Source organism: Perna viridis, chromosome 11 (assembly GCF_037379345.1).
Source record: "Perna viridis isolate PV_CMFRI_1.1 ecotype Kerala chromosome 11, ASM3737934v1, whole genome shotgun sequence".
Taxonomy (NCBI): Eukaryota; Metazoa; Mollusca; class Bivalvia; order Mytilida; family Mytilidae; genus Perna; species Perna viridis.
The window spans coordinates 22,644,626-22,667,604 of record NC_142455.1 but is presented as its reverse complement, the minus strand read 5'-3'; the positions used below and the strand labels follow the sequence as shown (position 1 = coordinate 22,667,604).

Genomic DNA, 22,979 nt, shown 5'->3' with positions numbered 1-22,979 from the left:
TCGTTATATAGATGATTAATTTCCACTTAAGCATAGAGCATGGACCAGATACAGCAGTAGGGTAATCGACCTCTACTTTTCTAGAATCACCTGCCGAGATGCTCTTAAAATCAAGTCCGGGAGAGACGAAAGAAGAAAGGAAAAGTATGACACGTTCATGATTTCTGTAGTGATTATTCAATCTTGTACCAATACTACCTTGTTCCAGAATCCTAACTGTAAGAAGTCTAGCTCGGTAAACTTCCCATTTGTAAGTGACAATATACCCACATCTCCGGCCTACGAATTATACTGAGAGTTAGACAGGAGTTCAACCATGGTGGAAGGTTTATTGATGCTGTCACCAAAAGAGACATGGTATGTATTAGCAGACTAGAAAATGATAATAAATTTAATTCTATCTGGTACTACAAATGTTGAGTTAATGCTATAACATTTGATGCTCAGCAGTTGAAATTTGGACTTTGTGATGGTATCATTCTTAATTTGAGTAACTCCAATAACTATGTTCACGAATACAGAAATGTAATGTATGCTGTACCTAATGGTTCTGAAATATTTTCATTTTAAATCATTATCAGATCACAACATAATATTGTATATTATCATTATTATTTTTCTTTATCAAAGTAGATATTGTTACGATTTGTTTACACAAAGTTTGAAGAGCTATGTGACAGTTTTCGGCTTTAAGCCAAATTATCAAGGTTTTATTGGAACATATCATTATAGCATTTACTACTTACAAAATACTTATTTTTTTAAAGAAAATAAATCAATAGTAAGATCTATTTAGGGATATGAATGTTTCTGTTCATCTGTAGCTTCAAATGCTAGACGAGAAATTGTTTTAATAATTAAGTAGCTGTCTTTGTAAGAATCATGCAAAATCTGAAAAATGTGATACACCCCAAAAAAGGCTACATATTTTTATTTTTGTAATTAGGTTGGTGTATGGATCTATACTATGAAATGTGTACTTATTCATTCAAATCTGCCTGCTCTTAGGGGATAATCCACATTGGAAATCCAGTAGATTGTATTGTATTTGAGTGCCATTAACAGAGTTATCTCCCTTAATTTTAAAATCTACAGTGCATTCTATATAAATTTTATCTCCCATGAGCACGGGTTAAATGAAAAACCACATGTCAATTTCTGTTTACTATAAAAATTTAAACAAAATATCAAAAATAAAAATATGTAGGCTTTCCAACCATGAATCACATTTTGCATGATTCTTAGGTGGAGTGCTACTTAATAGTAAATATTAAATTGCATAAGAAGAACAATGATACATGTAGTAATTACTTAGATATGGCCGTAGATAGTACAAAATTTACACTGGTAATGAATTTTTTTTCATTTATAGACACTTGATCATTTCAACTATCGAAATATAAATTACCCTTTTTCAAGGTTTAAATTTTAGAGACAACAGAAAACTGGAGTCTAGTTGATCCTTTCAGGGACTTTTCTCCAAATACTGAGAAAATGGCGAAAGAAAAGATCTCTGAAGCAGGCCAGGCTTTACTTTTTCTTAATGCCTGACAATATGCTTCTCAATATAAAATAGGTTAAAGTTATCGATTCAACCATTCTGTGGTTGTATTAAAATTAGTTTTTAAACCATTCATTAGAATTGATGGTTGTGGAAATAGTGATATGTCGCTTATTATGTCAAATGTATAAAAGATAAAATTTTATAGGTAAAAAGCAATATTGAACTTTAGTTTATAACAATATTAATGTCATAAAAATTAGAAAAATGGGGGCCTACATTTATGTATCAACCATCAGTTACTGTTTAAAGATTTTGCTAATAGAGATAAGAGGTAAAACAATATCATATTCACGTAATTTGAAGAAGAAAACAGATAAAATAGAACCTACACTTTGTGAACAAACTGATTTTTTTTTATAATCCAATTTATCTGTAGAAAGTTTGATTAAGTTAGAATGGAAAAGGTAGATCTGGACAACCTGTGTAAAGAAGACAAAATCGAGATAAATATTTCAGATCTAGATTCAAATAGATAAATGAAGGGAAGAAACCCACTAAATATTTCTGCAGTCTTTAGTCTAGAAATTGTTCAAGTACGATCATACTAAAAATTATGAAAAAAGTTGAAAATAGTGCTACAGACCAATTTTATATATAAAAAGAAACTAAAATGTTCTATGAAAACTTGCATAACTCTAAACACCACGTATTAGATAATGTGGGGGTAGAAGTTACTAGATAAGAAGTTCAATCTTTGAACTACACTTCTATAGAAACTATCAAATAAAAATTATTGTAATATTCTTAGACTATAGTCGCATATCAGTTATAACACTGTATCAAAATCACACATAATATTACAATGACACACACAAAGAGAGACAACTCCATCTTATTCTCAAATTTTAAAATTCAATCAATGTCAATTAAAGGGTATGTCACGGGAAGGTCCATTTAGCTTTCCGTATTTTTGGTTTTATTTAATTAAAACTGTTGATTTTGATAAAATATGATACACATTTTATCCAAGTCATATCATTCATTAATCATTCATTACATCATCAGTTCATATTAACTGACGGACCAAATTTAAAAGTCAAACGCACCTTAATTTGAATGCACTCTTGCATGAAAAATATCACCTGTTTACTAACTGCCTGTCACACCTGTAGCCATTACATTGTATGGGTATACATGGAACATAGTGGACTGTTTTGCAACAGTTCCCTGTATTTTCAGGTTAGTCAATTATAGATATAAAAAATGTTCGGAATTATGTAATAGTTCAATACGAGAAATGTTCAGCTCGCTATTGTAATTTTATATTACAAAGTCGATTAATTGTATTTTCAGAATAAAAAAAATATACAGGACGACATTTTTCCTAATATCACAAAATACCCGGCGACATGTACACACTTCAAAGTGAAAAAAAATGATAGATAAATGTAATAATTTGTAATAAGTAACTCAATCTGACTACAAATCTCGTACACAAAGACAAAAATAGTAGTATCCAGTATTTACAATATAGAACAAAATGATGGAGATGAATGAAACTAAACTTACAAGAAACAAATGCAGACAAAATGAATACATATGCAAAACACACATATCGCTTTCTTCACATGTGATACAAGGGCTCTGTCGATAAACTAATTTTGTCTGGCTTGACTGGCTACATATTCATACTGTAATATGTAAAAAAAAATGTAACAATCATAATCCCAAGTGTAATTATTAAAAAATAGGAATATACCAAATGGACATAAATGTGAACTGTAAATCTGAATACATGTAGCAGGACTCAGAAAAAGTATAGCACTTAGTCTACATGAACTAATGCATTCAAAATCTATCACTCTTTCAGAACTCTTAAACCCGATCAAATAGAAGGCAAATATTCTACATGTGTATGTATTCCCGCTCACAAAAGTCCAATAAACCTTACTAACCAAAACAAAAGAACAATAAAAAAAAAACAAAAATAAAAACCCAAAAATCCTATCAAATTAAGAAAACAAGATATAAATAACACCAGGAAATAAACAGGAAGAAATACAGGCAAGATTAATAAAAAATCAAAGTACTGAAGTCCAAATAAAACGGAAACTTATGTCATACAGTCAGGGCCACAGTCACATAATAACTCACGGAAATCAAAACAAATATAACCAAATATAATAAAAACAACATATAGTTTACCTCTGAATCAGGACGTTTATCAAATACACAGAGACAAGGAATTATTACTTGTCTTCGAAAAGACTACAAACCAAAACAATTTTTGAAGATTAGCGGCCTATTTCTTAACTTTACACCGTCTATAAAATAGGTTCTGGTGTTATTACTAAAAGAATAAGATCTGTACTTAAACATTAGATAAATCTTGATCAAACCGGTTCTATAGAAGGGAGGTACATAAGAAACTATATATGATCACATGATCACATATCATTCATGATATCGTACATCACACAGAAGAGAAGGATAACCTTTATTGATTGTTTTTGAGACAGTTTTTGACTCAATATCCTGGAGTTCTCTTTTTAATGATTTAGATTTTTTCAATTTCCATAATTAAGTGGATTAGAGTTTGTTATTAAGATATTACTTTGGCCTTTTTAATTGTCAAATTTCCTTTCATCTGTGGCAACATTCCTTCAGCGCCTACATATGGAGTTTTTATATTACAACTCATATGTTATGAGCTTATGAACTACGCAAGCTTTTTGCATCGCGCTAGACTACTTACAATTAGGCTTCGGGAACAGGGTTGTGTTGTTACAATATTGAAGTCAACACAGTTACAGTGCACAAAAACTTTGATATTATATAGTCTTAACTATCTATTGCTTACTTCACCCAAGACTAGTAAATGTGATTTCTAAATTTGATAGTACTTTGTTTATATATATCTGGAACTCAACAAATGGTAGAATGAAATGGGAAAGTTTAAAAAAAGTTTTTAAGAAGGTGGTCTTAAAATGAGTTTATAACTTGCTTTACTGTATTAAGGAAACACACGGATAAGAAAGATTCTTAAATCTAAATGTAAATGGGCTATTATACTTTTTGCCATAGTAGATAAAGATGTTCTAATGAAATGTGGAAATGAATATGCTATTTCTATCAATTGTACATACAAATTTTGGAATGATGTTTTCAAACATGGAATGATGTTGAAAAAGAAAAGAGTTGCATTTTAGAATATTTCACACAAACCCGATGTAGAGAAATAATGAAGTCACTGTGAGATAAAAAAAGGTTTCTTATTAAAAATAAATTTAAAAAGGAATATGTTTAGTATGTCACATCTTGAATTATAATAGAAATGTCCTTTCAGTCATGGAATTCCAAGACAAGTCTAATATGCGCATTGATATTATGGAATATAATGGCGTTGTATCTGCCTTATATAAGGCAAAAATGGAAATTTAAATCTGATAAAATTGTTTTATCATATCCTGTTTTCCATCATTCTGAATACTTATTTAAACAGATCAGAGGGGACCAAATATATGTATTATGTTTTTTTTTAAACATGATTGGACTCCAAATGGCCAAATATGGGAGACCATTTTAAATTTTGAAGAATTGTAATTGAAAGATTATTTTTAGGTTCTATTTTGATATCAAAACATACCCAACTACAGTGGTTACAATATCATATTAACCATAATATGTTAACCACCAATTAATTATTACATAAAACTGGATTAGTTGACAATCAAAATTGTACTTTTTGTGAAGAAGAACCAGAAATACTAGAGCATTTATTATGGAATTGTAATGTAGTTCAAAATTTGTTATAAGACATAGATACATGGTTACAATCAATATAAGCATACCTTTCAACAATAAGATATTTTTATTTGGAAACATTACATGCGGAGTTAATAATACTGTATATATTCTGGTATTACTGAAGAATAAACAATACATATATAATGCTAGGTGTTTTTAAAAACAAGTTTCATTGGAAGTAGTAAAAACTATTATAAAGGACTTGTACAGTATAGAGTAGTAAAATGCCAACAATTTTATACGAAATAGCAAGTTTCCACTGTTATCATGTGATATATGTATAAATAGAACACAAACTGTATCATGTTATGAAACAAGATAGAACTCAGTAATGTAGATAAACATGTAGACACAAACTCCTGTTTTTCACTTTAAGTTCCATCATTTTTTTTTCATTATAACCTTATTTTTGTTCAATTATACATAGATGAGTACTCTTGGTTACACTGAAAAATATTCATAAGTGCACAAAGGTATGTACAGGGTTACCGAGTTCTATCATGATGGTTGTAATATTTTCCAAAACTTCAATTGAAAGCAAGTTTTTTTTTAGCGTAAATGCAAATCAAATCAGCTGGAATGTATTTGTGTGTTTATAACAATAGTATTATTGTAAATGATTGATACTATGTCTGCATATAACATGTGACCAAGTATTGATCTTCTTAAAGAAAAGACGTCTTTCAGAATTGACTACCTACCGAACTTCACACCTTCGAGCCGCAATAAAGTAGTTCGTTTGAAACAAGTCGAAGTGGCTAGATCATAGGATTAACTACGCTTTACTTTTACAATTATCAATCACACCACTATCCAAAAAGTGCGCTTAAAAACCAAAGTTTTTAATAAAGTTTACATGCCGGTGTCTTCAGAGATAAGATGTATTTTATCGTCTACCGGAAGTGAATTAGTATGATATTGATTTTTGTTCTAATCATAGCACTCGTCAATATTTTAACAACATCGCTAGTATGACATGCCATGACTTTACAGTTTGGTCTGCACTTAATTTTTTAAAATGTGGTTGAAATGTTTCATTTATTGGAGGTACACAAATATATATTTCCTCAGGTCCATGTAAATTAAATATTAATCTTTTTTAAAGTTTGGTTTCATTCTTTTTGTAAACTCAATTGTATCTATTATTTGGAAACGTCGTTAGTGCGTTCAGAGAGACGATGCGTATCTTTTATGGTGAATTTTTCGTTACCTTAATCTACTTTGTCATTTTCGGATATGTGTCCACTGTTTCCTAGATATCTACTACGCTTGCAACATAATAGTTAAAATGAATGATTGTTAATAGTCTTTGATACGTGTTGCTAGATTATTATTGGATATTACTCATTTGCAATATGGCGGGGCGACGCTGTTTTGTGTGGGAGTTTTTATTGCAGATGTTTTACTTAATTGTGTGATGTCTTGTTTCTGTAACACTGTATAGTCTCCCCCCCGTCTAGAGAGATTTATGTGAAAGTTTTAGTATATATATTCAGTATTAGAAATCAAAGATATATGAAGATTCGAAACTAAACTATTCGACAAATGCTATGAAATTAATCTGTGGTAAGATCCCTTTAATCCCTGTGTATGGGGTGGTCTCCACTTGTGTAAGAGTTTACCGACAGACAGACATAACACGGATTTTTGTACCCTGCAAAACGTCTAGCAAACACTATTGATCGTTTGATTGATTGATTGGTCGCATTTTTATTGTATACACGCCTGATATATCAAGCAAAATTCTGTTTTGTACTATTTCGACACGGTTAGTCGGATTTCCATGGCGCTTATACGCAGAAGGAAACGCCAAAAGAAAAGCTAACTCTAAGTCACTCGAAGTCTAATGCTGTGTGCTTAATTGAGAAGCGGGACTTCCATCCAACTCTAAAATGCTGATTAATTTCTGATTAAAAGAATAAGTTGATACAGCACTATTTTGTCGTCAGGTTCAATAATGTATCTTATTTACAGATATCTACAAAACATTAACAAAAATGAATAATCAGGTCTGAAAACAATACTAGTAAAGGTGTGGGTAAACACTTGCTAATCAGTAAGTGTCAAATGTAATTTTACAAATGGGGGGAGTGAATACAAATTTAAATGAATCGGGGAATTTTGTATCAGATAGATGGTTGGGATCTAAAATCACAACAAATTGTACACGATACTTAACTGCAAATAAATAGTATGTGTTTGAATATTTTGAACAACGTGATTAACTGGGAAACGCACCAAACTGCATCACTTTCAGTAAGGAATTGCATAAATATTGTGACAAAAAAGGAAACACACTTTTAGGTTTGGAGATTTCATATCTTCAAAATAGGCAACTTTTTGTTTAAATTTATTCTGTTGATCATATAGTTTCGACCAAATTAATTAATCTCATATAAAAAAAATGCTTAGTAGCTTACTTAACATACAGCGCCTTTAGAAAGATGATGTTCAAGATACAGGAGATAAAAATATAAGACGTACGAAAAAACTTTGAAATGATTTTTAGGATACAATTTTTTGAACGTGTAATTTTGTAAAGAACTTGAAGCGGTTTATGTTTTGCGTAAGTCGTTCCAAAGTTCTTTATACAAAATAACATATTCACATATTAGTTACATTCCATATAATTCAATATTTTAGCAACAACGATTAACTTATATGAATTATTCTAATACACATGCCCTTTTTAGACAGGATTATTTCTTGGTAAAAAGTAGTCCCGTTAAAATTCATGGCCTTGATCAGTTGATAGGAAAAATTTGTATCCAAAGTTAAATCGCCAGGATCTTTTCTAACACTAAAAATGGTCTTATTAAATTATTTACTGATAAAACATAGTATAAATGAAACATTTAAAATGTTATCTTGATTCGGTTTCGTAAAAATTCTTAAATTGAGATTTTCTCAAATCCTTTCTCAACTCAGATATCGACTTATCAAATCACTCAAAATTAAAGCTTTGAAGACAAAATCAAGGATTCGAGGAAACTCTCCGTTTGAGATTTTTTTATGAAACCGGGCACTGGTATAATAATCGCATAATACATGGGAACATTTTTTACATACAGCGAAATAACTATGACATTAAAAATAATGGATCATTAAGACTATACTTTGACACATTATATTAGAAAAAAATATTTACATTTAGCAGCTTTAATCTCGTGACAATTACCCCTAGTAGTCACGAGAAAACTAATCAGGGGTTCCCTTTAAAAATGACAATCCTCTCTCACATATATAGTGAGGTTACACACACTACAAAACTTACCTAAACACTACCCAATTATACGAAATTTACATTCTAATTTGTGACTAAAGATATTGATAAATTTCCCCATGTATAGAAATGTCGTTTCAATTTTTTTTGTTGTATCTTAAATTAGAACTTTTCCACTTTAACCTCCAATTCCATTTAAACAACAGGGTTTTTCTGAAATACAGAAAACTATTTTACAATAATGACATGAGTAAATCTTATCGTATAATAACCTCGCTCTACTAAGAGAGCAAGAAAAGAGAAATTGTGGGTACTCAGGGCAATATTTCTATTCGTACATTACTGTGATGTCACTTCAAAAATCATCTTTATGATCGAGTATTCAGCTTGCCGCTGTTTACAATGTATTCAATGTATTTGTATTTGGTAGGTATCACTTAACGTTTATTACAATTTCTATAACGTTGTGTATTTTTAATTAATCTGTTTTGTATGCCCATACCTTTCTTCGAATAGCAGATTTGCCTACACAAATTCATGGCACTATTTTATATATTAAGTTAAATATTTAAACTTATTCACGTAATTATGTTTAAAAATATGATGACTTAACCAACCCCCCCCCCCTTAAAAAAGAAAAAGAAGAACTAAGCTTTATGAGTTCTTGTATCATTCATGATCAAAATTCCAGTCAACAGATCGCATACTTCAACGGTTTGGATACCTAATCAATAATTGTATATCCTTTATAAAAATATACGTGTATTGCAACATCATGATCAATTTCGGTTCTCAGTACGCATTATAGTGAGCATTTTAAGAACGTATTAAACTATTTTTGATTTGACTCGGCAGATAAATTTACAGGGCCGAAAAAACGAATATATCTATTTCATAGTCTAACAGTATGCAAATAGTTAATGAAGGCCGCTGTATTAAAAGTCTTCTCTCATCGGATATTCCAGTTAAAGAAATTGTTATTCTTTTAAAAATCCCTGACGATTGTATTAACTTTTTAACATTTATTTTTTATTATAAATGTTTCTCGGAGGAAAAAATGCATGAAAAACTGGATATTCTATTTATTTCTACACAATAATTGTGATATTTCCACGTGACAAAGTTCTCATGAGAAACTTAAACTTAAAAAAGTTCTTGTTTAAAGACAAGTTTAAAGAGGACAATGGCAACAACTTTATCTTAGTACATTGTATAAAAACAACAATAAATAATGCAAAATAATGTTTGTAGCATATTGACGTATTAGTATAAGATTAAAATACCTCTTTTTGGTCGATTCAAAGGCCTTTCTTTTTGAACTGTTATGAATCAAAGTAAACATAATTAAGAATTAATTGAAAGCCTATGAAATTTTATCTAGACAAGTAATATACTTTATAGATTTTTTATCGGCAAGATATATCGGAGCGTGATCAATGTGGCAATTAAAGTACGTCAGAATCCCAAAACTTGGCCAGAGCGTGAAAACAGGAAAGCGAGACATAAGCAATGTAGCGGGTCAAATCGAATAGATTACATATACAAAGTGAACACCACAGACTTAAGCACTAGAGATGAAATAATGGTGCTCCAGAAGGGTGAACATGTGCTACTCTGAAACCGGCACCTGTAATATTCCAAGTGAGTATGATCCGGTGATAGTCTTGCAACAATGAACAAATTCGCCGATACGTGACACAAATAGCCCAATTACAATTATTGCTCCTCTTTTCCATTATAAAATGTTTATTTGTTGTTTCAAATTGAAATTGTTCAAAACATTACTTGAAAGATGTGACAAAAAATGTGACTGCTTTTATATAAACAGAATTTCCCCTTGTTTAAAGTTATGAAACGGTTTTACTTACCTATTGTCACTTCTGTCTCTCTATTCAGGTTTATTACATTTTGTTCTATGGGCACTAAAAGGCGAACAAATTAATCATTCAAAGTTGCATATATATAGATAGAATTTTGCAAATATATTTAGTTCATCATTTTATACACAAATAACTGAAGTATTCTTGTCTCATGAACACAGGTACTTATTTCTTGTTTTTACAACCAAATTATAAGTAGTATATCTAACGTCTCCTGTAAAATTTATTTGCTCGTTTAAAATTCTTGAAATTCTAATAAGTGTTTTACTTTGATGATAAAAGAAGTTAAATGTCTAACATTTCATGAAAACTGATTTCTTCAATGTGTCATAGTTTTCCTTTCTTCTACCCCGAACTTGATTTTTTATGAGCAACTCGGGAAGTGTTTCGAGAAAAGCAGAGGACGCTTACCCTACCGGTACACCTGGTTCATGCTCCCAGTTTTTAGTGGAGTCCGAGTTGCTCATTTACTTTTTTTTTACTTTGTTTGTAATATTTTACTTGTTTCATGTTATTTGTTGTGTGTGTCTGTTTTCGCAGTCTGGTCTTTGTCCTTGGACTGCGTTACCGCGAGAAACTTGGTTCCCTTGATTACTCTTTCAAACATTTTAATCACCTGTTTCTATGAAAAATTTCAATAAGCATATAGACGCTTCATCAACAAACTTTTGATTACTAAATTGCACAAAATTAAACGTTTTGTTGATTTTTAAATAGTTATTTCCCTGAGGTGTCGTGTTCCCCCTTAAGTTGAACTGACTGCACCCTTTTCAAAGTCAAATTTAATTTTAAAGACTGAGATGAGATCTCCATTACAAGGATAAATGTGTTATAATTGCTAAATTCCACTGTTGTTCTTCATAACGTAAACTCAATCTAAAGAAAGCCATCCAATTTGACTGTAATAGAAACAAACAATAATAGGATAATTAATATGAAAGAGTGAATAACCATAATATGATAACGAGTGCCGAAGAACGCCTAGATTTAACGAGTGTGCGGAACTTGTTCCGCGCAGGAGTTAAATCTTATTGTATTCTTGGCACGAGTGATTATATTTTGGTTATTCACGATAACAAATCGATTATCATATTTATTACATGGATTTCCTTTATTATTCATTGTTTTTTCAACATAAATTTAAAATTTTGTGAACGGCGGATTAGTATTCTAATTTTTACCTTTCTGAATTTCATACTTTACTTTGAAATACTTGTTAATGTTGTTATGGATGAATATGGTATAACGTTTGTATAATAAAACTCTTATAGACTGAGTTATTGTCTGATTGATTAAATGGTTGAAAATAAATTTCGAATTCCTACAAATAGATGACACTTAAAAAAATAATACTAAAGCAATTCACTGAAATAAAAATCTCACGGAAAACTGTTAGATTTATATTACTTCAAAAGTGGAAAGAAGCACTATTGACATTTCAAAATAGCAGTTCCTTTTTGTGAATAAATTTTTAAAGTACTTTTGAAAAAATTTGTTTTATAGTGCCTCTTTCAGTTAGAAAAATTAAAAAAAATATACGGCTATCAATCCACGAAATAAGGAGAATAAGGAGAATAAGATAAATTATCAACTTTTGTCTTAACACGTCATGTTATGCGAATTGTCTTTTAATAAGAAATTTCGGTTTATTACAAAGATTATCCAGTGTTAAAGGGTTAGTTTATAAGAAACTAAAGTATATATTTTTCGACTTCCCCTGATAGCATGATTGTCGATTTAAAAGAAAATAAAAGTATGTATGAAAACAATAACAAAATCTAAAATTCCCGCTATTGACATATTGACATATTCCTATATCGATTAGTTGTCATATTCGCTCTAATTTGAGGCAACGTTCTCTGCAAAATTTTGTTAGCTTTTTTAAATGCACAGACGACTGTAATTATCATTTTATCATCTAGATTGTGTCAGGAAGGCACAATATTAACCATTAATTCTCGATGTTAATATCACAAAACTACAAAGCAGTATATGACGTAAATAACTCTAGAGTAAAATTTAATTTTTTTAAATTGATACATAAATACATAAAAAGTAACATGCTATTCAAAACTGCAAAACTAGCGCCAAAATGCATCATCCCGTTTCCATGGCAACAGGTATAAATTTTGAATATATGATCATACTGCTTTTATTTTTATGATTTATCAGTCAATTAGTGACCATATGGACAGAGTCTATGATTTCTGAACCCTTGTATAAATCATATGGTCCTTATAGAGAATTCATGTTAATATGTTGATGCATCAATCCGAACGCGAATACTACTGACTATAAAATCATGTTTCATTAGCACATTAGCAAAAATAGTGTTTTTGATATTGCATTTAATAGATACAGTATGATATCATAAGATCTGTTATTATCCCTTGTTATTTTAAAAATTAATAATAGCCATGAGTCACAATTGTCAACACACTCTTTTTACTATCCAACTTTTATCAACGCTTTGCAAAAATGAGATAAATGTGCTTTGTTTGATGCTTCTGAATTTATATTTGTAATAAAAAAGCACAATTATAAGTAAGAGTTTTTATGTCTGAAATCATCATCACAATAACAGGCTTCACTAAACATATTTACCTATTTTACTTACTTGCACATGCAAAAGCAATCAAGGAAAAATATAAAATCATGCTGAAGAACTTCATGATAAACTTTAACTGCCACATATAGCGATGTTTCAGTAACAGATTGTAACCAATTATAATCATACAATGACACTATATAATAATGATGTCAGTAATTGAACTTGAGTTGATTTTATTTCAATCAAGCTTACATTCTTTTGTTGAAATTCAACTTGAGGAATAGCCTAGGGTGTGCAAATATTGATAATACTTAACATATTATTTCGCCTACATCACTGTCTTATTTCGTAAACATTATTTCCACTGTCAATATAAATCATGTTTTAATTTTTTTATGAAAAAGATGAGTTTTTGACTCAAGTTATATATTGTAGCATTGTTTCAATTAAATGCAAGATAGATATGAAGGTCAAAATTAAGAAAACATTTTTTTATTGAATGTGATACATCCTCGCCTGTTTTATTTCCTTTTTCTAATCAGGTATTGAAGACAATTACACACTTTTGTTATTGTTCGACGGCATTTGTTTTATCCACATTCATAAGGAAACAGGAGGTAATGATAAAAGGTGCTTTTCAATGAAACCAATTTCATCTCAATTTTAAACTTAAAGTTCAATTATGTTTTTGTCTCGCTAAGGAAACATAAATAACATTTTGCGTATTGTTTTGCTACAATTAAAGCTCGATAAAAGTGACAGTGAAATTATTTTATTAAAAAAAGTCGAATCTGAAAATATTCTACAAAAGATATCGCCTGTTTTAGGCCTTTTTTGCACAATTACGTTTGTGTCTATAACTATAAAGTCAAATGCAAGTACAAGAATCGTTTGAGGTATTGTTTTGTCATCTTCTAATATACATGTGAAACATAATTTAGCACATTCTAACGATACAAGTTCCCTTTGTTCATACACAGCAACACTTTACTCTCATAAAATTTTATTAAATCGACTGTCTTCAGCTATTTCAAAATTACTTTGTACTTTATAAACTAAGGTTTGTAATAATATATAATAGATGGGAAGATGATTTGCAGAAACAAAATGCAAATTAATAGCATTGCTTTAATAACTCGTGCAAAGTATCAATTTCTTACACAATATAATCTTATCTCAAAAGCGTGGCAACCGAATGGCAAACTAAGTCTGTAACTGTTGCCAAATGAAATGATAAATAAAATATGCAACAAGGGTAGATATAGTGAATATGTCAAAGCCGCAACAACCCTATCAGAATGAAAAATGTTATCTCAAGGCCAACTACGGGTCTTCAATGAACAACGAGGAAATACGTAAACTATACGGCAGTTTGCAGTTGATCCCAAAACAACACTGTACATGGGTACAGCGAAATTGTTGCCCATATATACTTCAGCAAAAACATAGAAAACTGAAATTGAAAACGAAGTAAAGGCCAGAAATTACAGACTTTGGATATGGGCAAAAATACATTATATTTGGTGGGTTATCGAAAGGCATGAATCACCCATGTCCTCTTTGCCTTTATCAAGACCGCTACTTAAGGATCCTTTACGCTAAACTAGTGAATATGATACGGGCAATATCTTATTTAATATTTTGTGTCAGCTTTCTGTTAATTTAATTTTAGTTTCTAATCGAAAAACAAAAACATTTACCGCTTTCAAATTAAATATTCATAGTTGAAAATATTGTTTGTATTACTCATCTCTCTTATACAAAGAGAAAAAAATAATACCGGACGTTATGTACTTCTTCAATTTACAGAATCAATACAACATGTATTATTATTCACTGATGAGTTCCAAATTCTTTTTAATGTACTTTTTTAGAAGAGTCATTTTCACCGTGTAATTCGTTAATAAATTCTTCCTTATCTGATAATTGTATGATATTGTAACAGTTGAACATCAATAAAGGTTTATGGGAACATAAGGTAGGGAGCTTTTGAAACTAATGGTATCAAAGGAGTCTCTTTATCAGACAGGACCAGATGACTCTATTTTCTTCCCCCAAATTTAATCTAAAATTACATCGTAGGTATGGCTCAGGTAATTGTTTATGCAACAGCAAACATGAATAGTATTAAGAATCATTTCCCAATTTCTATTCTAACAAATGACGTATGCTTGATTTGTTATTTAATTAAAGCGTCGTATACATAAATTTGGTACAATGTTATGTAGTGACATTTGAGTTAGTGTCGGTTATCAGCACATCAACACTTGAGAATGAAAGTGTTAGGCGTTTTTATTTTTTTCTCTCTGATTCTGTCAGCTTTGACAAGTAAGTGTATTAATTTGATTTTGAATACGTTATGATCTTCCGATTAGAGTTTTTTAACCATAAAAAACAGATGTAATAAAAATATTCTATTCTGAAAAAATGAAATTTAAATACCAAAAGTTAAAATATTGTTTATTTTTCAGATTGGAAACACATATGTGTTATTAACCAATATAAAGGTTTTACAAAATATCATTTAAGCTGCATTTTCATTTTCTTGTATGTATTATAACAGTTGACCGTTTGATGAACTTTATGTTCTGTGTTTAAGTATCACAGGTGGCAGTTAATATACATTATACTAAGGAGGTTAATGTATAAAGATAATCAACATTCATTCCGTGTGCACGGTAGTGCATAATATCTTCTATCAATTACAAATAGATCGACAATTCTTCACATGATTTTTTCTCATCAATTATAAAGTGTCGATGATAAATTCTTTTCTGTGAGTTTTCATATAAATAGCTCCGAGATAAAAGACGGAATCTTATGTGATGAAAATGTAATGATGTTGTGATATTTTTTTAAGTAGCAAGATTTAGACAGGAGGTGATTTATGGTGTGTGTAAATCTAAAAAAAAGGCATCGTTAGTTCGGTTGACTTTTCTTAAAATGAATTACTTTTATCAATTGCAATAACTAAGCTTTATATAAAGTGACACTTAAATTTTTCATTTAATATATCTTACAGTGTCACTGGCTAAAGGCCCATCTGTAAGCCGTGCAAGAATGGAACGAGCCGCAGGTATGTAAAATATATATAGCGAATAGAGTGATTCAAATTCTGAGACGTATATTTGGCATTTATGGGATGTGACATGGATCGTAACTTTGATTCTCTATACTACGTTTCAACGCAACCTAAATAAACTATTCTGTACCACTTCTGGTCCATCCGCCCAGTTTTTTGTGGAGTCCGAGTTGCTCATTTGCTTTTGTTGCTTTGTATGTATGATTTTAGTTACTTCATGTTTTTTGATGTGTATGTATGTCTGTTTTCCATGTCTGGTCTTTGTCCCTGGATTACATTCTTTTGATTACCGCTATAACCTTGGTTCCCTTGATTACTACTTTCCATTATGCATTAGGTTCCTGGATGAATTCTTCGAGGAGGAATCAAACGGTCAGCGTTAGGTTTATTTTATAAAGCTTATTTTGCTAAGGGCAATGAACTAATGGCAGGCGTTGTTGCTATATATCTCACAACATTCGAACCGCGCGGAGAGAACAACCAAAATTGGCTTTGCTAATTTCACATATAGAACATCGTTAGTTGTATTCAGACCCTTTACTTCACTCTTTGAAAAAGAGCCATATATATATATATATTCTAATGAGTTACAATATGAATGCCCTTGTGAAACTAAATTCTTAGAATATAGTTGTGATTTTGTCAGAATTTCGTTTTCAACAATCGATCGTTAAATATTACTACTGTATACATCATGACAATTGCAACGAGGGAACATTTTGTAATTCCTGTTGAACTTAACTGACATACGCCCCTAATCAACAGTGTCACTACAACGTAATTAAATACACATTTAAACAGATTTGAAGTTAAATCGTATACCTCTTATTGATGTTAAACTGTATTTTCTGAAAATTAGTCGGTGCTCAATATCATATTTTTAACCACAACATTAGTTAACATAGTTTCATTATTGAATTAATATGATTAAAGTACACTTGTTCCCGTAGACAAAGAATCTGCTTCAAATTAATACATATAGTTTAATGAGATAAGTTAAAAAGCAATTAGCGCGCTATTAATTTTTAGTTCTAATGTTTGTATTATATTTATCATGAATATTAACGTTGACCGGTTAAGAGGGCGTCCACGCAAAAACAAGGCAGTCGGTGACACATTAATTTTGTTTTTAATTTTATATTGCAAATTAATCCTTGCTCAAAATTAAATGTTAGTTTTTGATTAATGCAATGATTAAAGTGAAATTAATTACATAGAATTGAAAAAGGGAGATAACTTTCATTTTGTGCAAAAATTTGTTGTTATCATTTCCTGAGCCATTCATTGCCGATTTAAAAAAAGAAAGAAAATTGTACTATTTGACATACATATGATATAAACATTACATTGGAATAAAAACATCACGGGGATAAATGTTTCCACGTACCATTCATATCATAGGAACTGCCTGGTTTCCACATGGACTCATAAGGTAGATTATACCTAATATTTCTTGTAGACAGATTTTCCTTGTTTTTTTCTCTCTCGAAGATAACCTTGATTGAATATACTTCAGAATTCAAATGTAAAAATATATTGATTTTGAGATAATTTATACTAAATAAAGACAATTCCTTACAACATTTTATTTGGATTCTGTAGGGAATTTTCACCATTTAGCGTAAAATAAAAAAACTGGTACATAATAGTACTTACAATTTTTTTTATAAAGAACAAATTTAGTGATATTCTATCAGACTTCAAAAAGTAATTGTGGGTTACCGCTATTTAGATTTATTTACATACTTATTGGATTGTTTTATTTTTTAATTGGTTTTGTTTCAATGAAGTTTTTTGTATCTTATAATGTGATCCCCACTCAGCTTGAATTAACATACTTATTTATCGTCACGTTAAAAATGTTGTCCTGTTAATAATTTGTTTTAATCAAACAACATGCAATTAAAAACGACAATGAGATTTACTGTTAACAATGATGGCTTATTACCAAAAAAAAATGGAAAAAACGGGGACCAAATTGCAAAATCTAGAAAGACGGTTTTTTATTTTGGAATTAATAGAGCTAAAATCCTTTAATTTCATTTCTTATTCGAATTGGGCAATTTTAAACTTTGGACTCCTATTGCAGCCGTATTGAAAACGTAAACTTTAACTTAAAGTAACCTGATGGATTCAGAGTATTAGAAAACTGCGAGCGTGTAAAGTCCCAACGAATAAATAATTGAATTCAGCTTCAATAATTTTTACCATACGTAATAGAAGAGAAGTCTTAGTAATTTGGAAAATTTTGAATTTTGTATGTATTGCAAGTTTTTGCAAATTAAAATCTACTATAATGTTGATGATCAACAATATTAATTACACATTGCATTCTTACATTATCAGAAATATCCTATTACCGTTCTCATTGGTTCCAGTCGATTGAATGCTGGTTTTCCCTTGATCTGACTTCTTATTTGTCCGTCATGCCATTTTCTATTTCACTAGTTAAGGATGGCGAATAACAGTTTTTTGATATATTATTGCACATTAAATGCACAATTAACAAGTTGAACATTCCACGTATCTTTATCTTTCGATATGAGTTATATGAATTCATGAAGGCATAAACAAAAATGAAATTACATACAAATAATAATGAAACTTCAGTTATAACTTTTGTCACCAGAACAAACACCATATCTTTCAGAACCAGATGTTGACCAGTCTCAAATTCTAGAGAGAATGAAACGAGGTGGGGGTATGTACTGATTTAAAACTACAATGCACAAAAAATACAAAATGCTGAATGCAAAATTTGAAATGTGCACTGTCATTTCCTAACCTTGCATGTGGCTAATTTTAATGGGCTGCAAAAATTTAAATTAAAGGAGAAACCGCCTACCAAAATTCCTGATTTTGTAAGGATGGCGAACAACAATTTGTTGTTATATTATTGCACATTAAATGTACAATTAACAAGTTGAACATTCCACGTATCTTTATCTTTCGATATGAGTTATATGAATTCATGAAGGCATAAACAAAAATGGAATTACATACAAATAATAATGAAACTTCAGTTATAACTTTTGTCACCAGAACAAACACCATATCTTTCAGAACCAGATGTTGACCAGTCTCAAATTCTAGAGAGAATGAAACGAGGTGGGGGTATGTACTGATTTAAAACTACAATGCACAAAAAATACAAAATGCTGAATGCAAAATTTGAAATGTGCACTGTCATTTCCTAACCTTGCATGTGGCTAATTTTAATGGGCTGCAAAAATTAAAATTAAAGGAGAAACCGCCTACCAAAGTTCCTGATTTTGTAAGGATGGCGAACAACAATTTGTTGTTATATTATTGCACATTAAATGCACAATTAACAAGTTGAACATTCCACGTATCTTTATCTTTCGATATGAGTTATATGAATTCATGAAGGCATAAACAAAAATGGAATTACATACAAATAATAATGAAACTTCAGTTATAACTTTTGTCACCAGAACAAACACCATATCTTTCAGAACCAGATGTTGACCAGTCTCAAATTCTAGAGAGAATGAAACGAGGTGGGGGTATGTACTGATTTAAAATAGAATTTGTTAGAAAATATAAATTACTAATCAATTCTATGACCTTATAACATTAAAACATTTTAAAAGTTAAACTTATATATCCATTATAAAAGATTGTTCCTGTTCATGTTAGTTTGTACTCTTAAAATGCTTTTTACATATCCCTTAAGAAGAATTATACTTATAAATTATAGACTTATTTTTCTTATTGCAACAGGTGGACATGGGGGGCTTAAAGGCGAAAGAATAGGTCAGTAACAGTAACATCGAGGATAGTTCAATGACACGAGTTCAACAATTGATTTACCCCCAGTTTTGAAATGCGCTGAATAGAGCTATAGCGAGAAAATGATTTTTAGATATCTGCCGATTAACATACTGTATTTCACGCCTACTAAAGTTTACGATTAATGATGATAATCTTGTTTTCTTAATAATTTTGGAGATCAACAAGCATACAAAAAATCTGATAATACAGTTCTCTAGTTTTCACGGAAATGATCTTGTGCCGAACATTGTGAACAAATACTTGTGTCGGGCGTTAACTTAAGATCTGAGCGATAAAAATGGTCTATAGATAAAAAGTAGGGTATGCAAAAGATAAACATTAGATGAAAATTGTGCGACATATCAGAATGCAACACACACACACACACGTGCGCTTTTGATTTGTGTATATGTAATTTGATTTCTCTGTTTTACAGAAAGACTGGTAGCCGAATCTAGATTGTCAGAAGACTCATTTAAAGAAAAACAAAAATAATAAATCATTTGCCAATATAATACATATTATTTACTTTCATTTAAAGGGGAACAAGTAGATGACAAACATTATGATAAAGGCATTACAATGTGTTTTTTATATTTTAGTAAAATCTTTGGACAGCAAAATGATAAACAGATGAATACCAATGATACCATTTCAGACAAGTACTATCTTTAAAACAAAATAAGCTAGCCGACGCAGTAAAATTTTGTTCTATATACTTATAAGTTTCTATATCGCATTCACAAAATTAGGGCATAGTTTCGACACAGTTTTTTCGAACACTACTCAGTAATCAGTATTTGGCCAATCAGGAAACAGAATTACGATAAGGTGATTTGCGTTTCCATGGAAGAGCGTCCTTAAGGTCAAAGGGTAAAAAGCGAAACTATACCGACTTCGTAAAAAAAAACCTTAGAACTTTAAGACAGATGATACATAAAACAATAATGTTATGCTCGCATATGTAACAATATTGAAATACAATTGAACTTAAGTACAAGTCCACGTAACATTCAGACACTGCCAATGGTAAAGTGATTCATGGAACAGAAAAGACAATGATTTGTCAGTCTACATATGCTATAATTTCACATAACAATAATTATATCTTTAATCATACATTTATCTCCCACTTATACCAACCAGATCAAACAAAATTAAGAAAAGTAACTCTTGCAAAATGCCCAATTCAGTATACAATCTATATATTTTTTTACCTTAAAAGCGCAACAACCAGATGAAAGACTTAGATTTATTATATGATAAGTAACTGTTTCTGAACAAGAAATAAAATTGAGTTCGGTGGTTTTTGACGTGCATAAAACACCTCCTGTTCGATTTTTACTGCTACTTAAAAATTTAAAAATCGTATGCAGGAGATCGGGTAAGAAAAAAAAGGTTTGTTGTTAAGATGGTTGTCTCTAGGCAGAAGGTGAAACATGGTATAAAAATACCACCATTTTGAAAGTCTAATTTGACTATTTGCACCATCAGAATAAAGGAAAAAATATAAGATTTTCCGTATCATTTTTGTAAATTGAATTATAATTTCATTGAAATGCACAGAAAAATGAATAGTTCAAAGGCAGATATCTCCGTCAAAAAACTCATTTTTCTAGACCAAATAATGGTCTTTTCAAAAAAGAAAACATCCTTGAGTGTAATTATATTGTGAGATCGGTTGGATTTTGACATGCATGTTCCTGATTTTTCCAATTTAGTCCGATACTTACAAAAACTTACACTATAGGTCTTTGAAAAAAAACGTAAGTATAACAAAAAATAATTTATTAATTATTCTACTGTGCTTCTGAAACATAAAATTTTTATTGAACCTATTTCACTTGTTGTAAATCATTCAAAAAATCTTCTCTACAGTCCGAGTCGGTAGTTATTTCATTTCATCTTATCTAGTACCTTTTGCCACTGACGAAGGCCGAACGACCGCAGATTTGGGCCTCACTTTCTGTGTTTTATTACGTTTTATCGTATTTCATTTGTATTGAATTCTTTGTACCTTTGAAATGTGGCTATTATTCACTTATTTATTATTCAAGAAACACAAAATTTTCAAGTGTCTAAATCTTTAATCAAGTATTTTTATAAGTTTCACAAGAGTACACAAATCAAAATATAACACATCTGACTCATGGTTCAGATAAAACAAAATAAAAAAAACCCGATTATTTCTACACAATATAACCATTTAGTCTAATTTATTCACAGTATGTATATACCATGTATTTCCGATGAAAAATTAAAATAGTCATTTTCAATTTTGATTTATAATTTGCAATTAAAGTTGACAATAAAAGTGTATGTCAAGTGGGTAATTCATTCACTTATTGACATTTGGAATTTTGTGAACGTTTTGAAAGTTCTCTTATATTTATTTGATATCTAAAGGCAACTTGGAACAAATTGCATAATTTATTCAATAACATATAATCAATGAAACCTTAACATTAACTAAAAGTTTGTGGATAACCCATATCTACATTCTATAGATTTAACAACCTTTTGATTGCTACTTAGCTATTCGGGGCAACATAATAATTTAAACAATTACTGGAGATGATATTGACACGCCAATGAACTAGTCTTTAATTGTCGAGATCTTCATATAAATCACCATACTTCAATTTTAACGAAAGCTTCTTCACAATGTTTTGACTGATTTGTGCTTACGGCTCATACGTTTGATCAATGTGAATTATATCTAACATGAAACTCATATATACTTGATTGATTGTTGTATTTATAACGTCAAGTGGCAATATTCTAATTTTGTCATGCTTGATGAGGGTTGAATATCTTGGAGAGAATACCGTGATTGGATCTTTGACGTGCATGAAGCGTAACACTATCAATACATGTTGACCTACCATTGCCGGACCAAGGTTTTCCTCGTTTAGTCTTACCTTTTGTAAGAGTGTACAAACCATTGAATTAACCTTAAAATTGGTGTTCATACAAAATAACAGTCAGTGGGTTGCGCATGACAAATTTTGTATTCGAAAATTTTCCATCCATTTTATATCACAAATGCATCCATTCTAAAAGTTGAATGTTGGTTTTTTTATTAACTGCAATGGTTAAAGAGGAAACAAATTACGAAGAAGTCTTTGAACTTCATT

At 30.3% G+C, this 22,979-nt stretch overlaps 1 protein-coding gene across 7 annotated transcripts in view; it reads left to right on the top strand.

Moving 5' to 3' along the window:
* Positions 1–20,389, top strand: part of LOC148603392 (uncharacterized) — a 28,460-nt gene extending 8,071 nt beyond the window's left edge. Inside the window, exons 1-8 of one of the 7 annotated variants that reach the window (XM_088551864.1) lie at positions 118–357; positions 9,936–10,175; positions 15,988–16,041; positions 18,698–18,748; positions 19,111–19,161; positions 19,524–19,574; positions 19,792–19,824; positions 20,279–20,389. In XM_088551864.1, coding sequence (XP_088407990.1) covers positions 10,139–10,175; positions 15,988–16,041; positions 18,698–18,748; positions 19,111–19,161; positions 19,524–19,574; positions 19,792–19,824; positions 20,279–20,337 — 336 coding nt within the window. In that variant the 5' untranslated portion in view covers positions 118–357; positions 9,936–10,138 and the 3' untranslated portion in view covers positions 20,338–20,389. Of the gene's footprint in view, positions 1–117; positions 358–8,958; positions 10,176–14,709; positions 15,294–15,987; positions 16,042–18,697; positions 18,749–19,110; positions 19,162–19,523; positions 19,575–19,791; positions 19,825–20,278 lie in introns of those variants that run through there. The other 6 variants (XM_088551865.1, XM_088551863.1, XM_088551862.1 and 3 more) reach the window with 6 other exon arrangements.
* The last annotated feature ends 2,590 nt before the right edge of the window (positions 20,390–22,979 follow it).